Raw genomic sequence first — 6699 nt, 5'->3', positions numbered from 1 at the left:
TCGGCGGCGCCCGAGGGCCCCTTCCCTGCCCACCTGGTGGACGTCAGCGGCACGGGGACGCTGTCGCACTCTTACCAGTATGAGGTGTGTCTGAGGGGAACCTCCGACAGCAACGAATTTACATTTCTGAAGCCAGCTTTAGTTAATGTGCCTAGTCATTCCACTGGGCCAGAAATGGAAGAAAACCTCCATTATCGGAATAACCTAGATTTCAATCTTCAGTTAAAATAGTCGTGTTTTAGTCCATATTTTAATTTTGTGATAAATTCAAATTTATGGGGTTTTATCAGTTAAATTATATTAAACTAGCTCCTAGATTTATGTTGTTGCTGTTTTTACAATTGGCATCCTGCTGGGGATATAGATCACTTGGTGTAGTACTGTCTTTGCATGTGTGCCCTGGATTTGAACTCCAACACTATGTGAAAGAAGCAGATATTGTGTTTTCCTCTATGAAAATAATAAGAAATCCTCACTTTCAAACATTTATTATGTTAGCAGTTGTACAAATCCTTTTTCAAGTGGTATACAGGGGGAAATTACTTGTACATAACCACGTATCATTCTTCGTACTTTTTTTGTGGCACATCGGAAGCATTAATAGGCTAACACTGAAGTGTAATCGCAAAGGATGGTGGTAAAATGTGAATGGCTGGCTCTTTCTTTGTTTAGCCCTCATAGCACTAATTTTAGTTGATGTTGTTTCTTTTAAAATATTCCACAATTGCATTGCTTATTAGAATATCAGAACATGTTTTAGCATAATTTTTAAAAGTGCTTTCTACTTAATCTCACTGGTGGTAAACAAGGAGGAAACTGCAACGTATTTATCTAATGAGAGGAAGTAACATGGAAATAAAATTGGCCTTTCTCGTTTGAGAAATATTGACAGGAACTGTAATGAGCAATATTCTTTCATCATTTCTTCTTTAGTAGCAGATCTCAAATTTCATATAGGGTATAGTGTACTCAGAAGAATACATTTTCACAATCATCTTGGCTCTTAAACGGGGACACATGACTGGGTTGTAGTCAAAGAGATGTATGTTCAAATTGTCACAGGAAACTCCAAAGACTACTTTTTAGTGCAGTGCTAGAGATCAAATCCAGAGTCTGCAACATCTTAGGCAAGCATTTGACCACTGAGCTATACCTTTGGCATTCATGAAGACTTTTTTTTTAGATACTGAGATTGAATCCAGAGTCTTCACACTCAACCACATCCCCAGCCCATATTGTAAAAGAAATTTAATAGAAAGTCTCTAAATTGCCCAGCCTGAGCATCAACTTTCAATCTCCCTGCCTTGTAATCCCAATACCAAAGTACTTTGGAGTTACAAGCATGCATAACCATGTCTTGCTCCAAGAATACTTTAAAATTAGATGATTCATCTGGGAAATGATACCCCTTTTATCTCTTCTCTGTTCTGTGAAATGTGTATGTCATGGTGAGTGTACAGACAGCCATTTTTGGATCCTAATTACAGAAATAATAGAAAAAGACAGTAAAACTTAAAAGAGACCAAGGACACCCTAGTGTCCATGGTGTCGTCATGTCACCCCCCCACCGGATTGCATACTTCTGAACTTTGTTTACTTGAAGAATGAAGAAACTTCACCTTAGGATCATTATTTCAGTTTTTATACTACTTCCAGTGTAATTTAAAGCTTTAATAGTAAATTTTAAAATTAAAATTACATACATATGCATTACTGCATATGTAATATACACAGAGCTCAAGTGTACAGTTTAACCTAGCTGGCCTTTTCAATGTTTCTATTTCTTGATCTTTACAGAGTTAAAAGTAGTATAGAGAGCACTTTATGTTCATTATCATTTAATACTTTGCCAAATTCTATTGGGATTAGCATCTTATCCCCTTATCCCACTTACATAGAAGAAAATTAAGGGAAAGAAATGTCAATTAACTTACTCATAATATTCAGTAACACAAGGAAAAACTTGAAATATAATCTAAATGCATCTGAATGTCGTGCACTAGTTCTTATCCACTAAGCTATATTATCATGCATTAACTGGTAGTATCATTTCCTGAGGAGCAAATCCCACGTATTAGTCCTATTCCTACTCCATATAGTAAATTCCCATGTGAAGATAAAACTTTAAGCATATTGTTTTCTATACTGCTTTAGTTCAGTAAACAAAATTCTTGGAGAAGTACTGACCTAATTAACCTAGTCATTCCCCACCGCTGACTTCAATGATGAGAGTCAACATAATCATGATCTTGTATGTTCTCAGTATGTAACATTCATTACTGTGTAAATGAGTGCTCTGAATATGAAGTGGAGCTGTCCTATGCTAGCTGCCTTTCTGTATTTTTAGGTGTATTTTTTAGTCCCTTATTCAAAGCAAACATTCATTTTAGTACATCATATGTTTGAAAGTAGTTGCCATTGTAGTATTAATTCTAACTAAATTTAATATTAGAAAAGTACAGGCAATATTCTGAATATATTCTTATTGCTAAATAACTTGGATATCCTAGAAATTCAATAGGAAGAAAACAGATGAGCTCCTTTTATTTTATGTTAAGATGACTACATATCTTTACCAAGTCCTCCAGAAAATTTTATGTGAGTTATAAAAGACTTTATTCTTAAAGAATGATTCTTCAGAGTGCAATGAAACAGTCTTCAGGGGCTGGTGAGATGGCTCAGTGGTCTAAAGCACCTCCTTCGAACAAGCTTAGCAAAGCACAGGGACTGTGGTTCAATCCCCCAGCACCACATGCCAGCCAGCCCCGCCCCCTGGTGGGCTGAGCTGGCCACACACACACACACACACACACACACACACACACACACATAAATAAAATTAAAAGAAACAGTCTTCAGCATTTTCTATAATATTATTCTTGTACAAGTTAAATTTTTATTGAATTTAGCTTCTGGGTACATGAGAATACATGTTTGTGTTATACATTAGTTTTCTATACTTGATGGAGGAAACACTACAAAATTAGTTGTTTGAAAGAATAAATTGCATCATCTTACAGTTTTCAAATCAAAAGTCTGATATACATCTTATTGAGCTAAATTCAAGAACAGCAGGGGTGCATTGCATTCTGGTGGCTCCAGGCAGAGCCCATTTCTTTGTCTTTTTTCCTTACCTAGACACTCACCATATTTCCCTATTCCCTTGCCAAGAAAGGGTGACCTCCCACTCACAAGGCTCCTAACTAAATCAGATTCGCAAAAAAATCTGCCATCATTAGTAACATGTTTACAATCTTTGAGTCTACTGCAAAATGGCTGCTTGGGATTAAATTCTTTAGTCCATCGATACCACAAGTAGCCAAAGAAAAGCTCAAAAAGGTCTGTATAGAAGGAGTCTCATTGATATGATGTTTAAATTCAAGACAAGTTAATTAACAAATGTCTAAAATTCATTAGTAAAAACATTGAATTGATAGAGGTGTCATGAATTATATGTGATGCTAGGGATAAAAATCAAGGCCTTATCCATAAGCACATGTTCTACTGATCTACCCACCTACCCACCATTATCTTCATTGCTATTTATTTTTTATTTTTTAAATTTTATTTTATTTATTTATTTATCTTGCAGAACCGGGGATTGAACTCAGGTCCTTGTGCTTGCTAGGGAAGTGCTTATTCTACTGAGCTATCTTCCCCAGCTCCTTCATTGCTATTTAACCCACTGCAGAAATAGAAAACCTGTACCAAAGAATCCAGATAAGAGTCTAGTACCTTAAATGCATAAAGAACTCTTTCAACTAAATTTAAAAATGGGCAAAGACCTGAACATTTTTCCATGGAAAATCTATGAATAGCCAATATACACATGAAAGATGCTCAACATCATTAATCATCAAGAAACTCAAAATAATCACAAGACACCACTTACTACCCAGTAGAATGGTCACAATCGAACAGGCAACAAGTGTGGGGAGGATGTAGAAATGCTGGAATTAGAGAGCACTGATGAAAATGTAAAATGCTGCCACCCTTTTAGAAGACAGTCATTCCCCCAATTAAACAGACACAGAATTTCACTCCTAAAAAAATAAAAACATGTTTCCATACAAAATCTTGTACATAAATGTTCATAGCAGCATTTTTCAGACTAGCTAAAAGGTGGATGCAGCCCAAAATGCTCATCCATTAGATGAATAAATCATAAAAGTGTGGTACAACTATGTGATAGAATATGACTTAACTATAAAAAGAAATGGAGTATGGATACATGCTAAACTGAGATGAGCCTTAAAAGCACAATGCTAAGTGAAAGAAGCCAGTCACAGGAGTTCATATATCATTCTATTCATAGAAAACCCTGAAATAGAAAACTCTAAAGAGGGAGAGGAAAAAAAAGTAGAGTTAACTACTGCTAAAGGTAGGAGAAATGGAGAAACAGGACAATAGTTTCAGAATACAATGTTTTTCAGGTGATAGAAATGTTGTAAACCTGATTGTGATGACAGATGTGCAACTCTGAATATATTAAAAGCCACTCAACTGTACAATTTAAATGGGTTAATTAAAAAAATAAATATGGGTTAATTATATGGTTTGTGAGTTATACCCTGGATTTTTTTAAAAAGAGAGAATGAATCAGAAATTGGTCCTGTCATAATCAATAAGAAGCCAAAATTGTGGCAGGTCCTAGCTTGAGATCTGCTCATCTAGAAAATAATTTTCTCATAATTTGAAGATCATAACATTCACAGTTCTTGGGCTTGGACGTTGGGACTCAAGTGTACCCTTCAGAGCGTCTTTGATTGCACTTTTGAAGTATCTACTTCCTTATAATCCTATACAAACACTATGAAAAAATATGCTTGGGAAACTGGCCTCATGTTACTTTGGAAACATTCTACTGCTATGTTTATATTCTCAGCTTAAATGTTAAATTCTCTTCATTATTCATTAACACCTTAATAGCATAAAACACTCTGATATTTGTACTCCTTCCTCTGCAACATCACAAAGGTCTTGGAACTCAGTGTTTTACCCACATCACGTACATACCTTACTCCACACAGTTCCAGAATTTTACCTGCAGTGGACTTGAAAATGCAAGATTCAGAACGCGCGGTGGCGCTGCAGGGTAAGAAGTGAGAAAACTGCCTCAGCAGCAGTTCCCATGACCAGTTTCTCCGCCACAGGAATGAAAAGATACAGCTTTTTCAGGGAGAGCAAAAGAAGCTGTGAAATCTTTAAAGCTATTTGGCTGCTTGGTTCGGGCGTTCTGGACTATATAGGACGGCGCTACCAGGATCCTGGGCATTCATGAGGCTCTTGTGAACCGAATTGTGAAGCAGCAGTAATGGAGATGGGATGCGTGCATAAAAAGAAAAGAAGGCAAGTTCTCGTTTTCTTTACTTTACTGAGCATGTCTGTGGCTAGCGCCCATTTGGGGCCCTACTCGGTAGTGGAAGAAATGGAGAGAGGCTCCTTAGTGGCAAATCTAGGAAAAGATCTGAGGCTGGAAGTGGGAGAGATGTCCATCCGCGGGATCCGAATCATTTCCCAGGGGAACAAAGAGCATTTGCAGCTCAAGGTTCAAACTGGGGATTTGCTCATAAATGAGAAACTAGATCGAGAGGAACTGTGCGGTCCTACTGAACCTTGCGTACTACATTTCCAAGTGTTGCTAGAAAAACCCTTAGAGATATTTCAGGCTGAACTGAGAGTGAGAGACATAAATGACCATTCTCCCGTGTTCAGTGAAAACAAAATGGTTCTAAAGGTAATGGAAAACAGTCCTCTGGGAAGTGCGTTCCCTTTGAGTAACGCTGTGGATTTGGACATAGGGAGTAATACGGTTCAGGATTATAAAATCAGCCCCAATTCCTATTTCCGCGTGGGAACTCGGGAGCTAAGTGATGGTAGAAAATACCCTGAGCTGCTGTTAGAAAAAGAGCTGGATCGGGAAGAGGAGCCTGAACTAAGATTAACCCTGACAGCTCTGGATGGTGGCTCTCCGCCCAGGTCTGGAACCACCCAGGTTCACGTTGAAGTGCTGGATACCAACGATAACGCCCCTGAGTTTCAGCAACCAATCTACAAGGCGCAGATTCCTGAAGACAGCCCAGCAGGTTCTCTGATAATCACTGTCTACGCCCACGATTTAGACAGCGGAGTCAATGGAAAAGTATCCTACACATTGTTTCAGCCTTCAGACCATATTAACAAAACCTTGGAGATAGATCGTGTGACAGGGGAAATTCGGCTGAGAAAACAAGTTGATTATGAAACAATCTCGTCATATGAGGTAGATATTAAGGCCATAGATGAAGGAGGTCTTTCAGGAAAGTGCACTCTTCTCCTGAACGTGGTGGACGTGAATGATAATCCCCCAAAAGTGACCATGTCGGCATTAACCAGGCCTATCCCAGAGAACTCGCCAGAGATGGTAGTTGCTGTTTTCAGTGTTTCAGATCCAGATTCCGGGAATAATGGGAAGACAATTGCTTCCATTGAGGACGACCTTCCTTTTTTTCTAAAACATTCAGGGAACAGCTTTTACACACTGATAACACAGGGAGCACTAGACAGAGAAGAAAGAGCCGACTACAACATCACCATCACCGTCACGGACTTGGGGTCACCCAGTCTCAAAACCCAGCACACCATAACCCTGCAGGTCTCCGACATCAACGACAATGCCCCCACCTTCACCCAATCCTCCTACACCCTCTTCGTCCCAGA

The 6699-nt window shown here is 38.5% G+C and overlaps 2 protein-coding genes across 2 annotated transcripts in view; both read left to right on the top strand.

Annotated features, from left to right (window-relative positions):
• LOC111813387 (protocadherin beta-12-like) overlaps window positions 1–430 on the top strand; it is an 11478-nt gene extending 11048 nt beyond the window's left edge. The window contains exon 3 of the mRNA XM_023704047.1: window positions 16–430. Within this exon, the coding sequence (XP_023559815.1) occupies window positions 16–231 (216 nt within the window). The 3' untranslated portion in view covers window positions 232–430. The remainder of the gene's footprint in view (window positions 1–15) is intronic.
• A 4727-nt stretch (window positions 431–5157) lies between these two features.
• Window positions 5158–6699, top strand: part of LOC101571961 (protocadherin beta-16-like) — an 8073-nt gene continuing 6531 nt past the window's right edge. Inside the window, exon 1 of the mRNA XM_023704046.1 lies at window positions 5158–6691. Coding sequence (XP_023559814.1) covers window positions 5315–6691 — 1377 coding nt within the window. The 5' untranslated portion in view covers window positions 5158–5314. The remainder of the gene's footprint in view (window positions 6692–6699) is intronic.

Source organism: Octodon degus, unplaced genomic scaffold (genome assembly GCF_000260255.1).
Source record: "Octodon degus isolate 3935 unplaced genomic scaffold, OctDeg1.0 scaffold00185, whole genome shotgun sequence".
Lineage (NCBI taxonomy): Eukaryota > Metazoa > Chordata > Mammalia > Rodentia > Octodontidae > Octodon > Octodon degus.
Note: the sequence above shows the minus strand (reverse complement) of the source record. Positions and strands in the feature narration are given on the sequence as shown.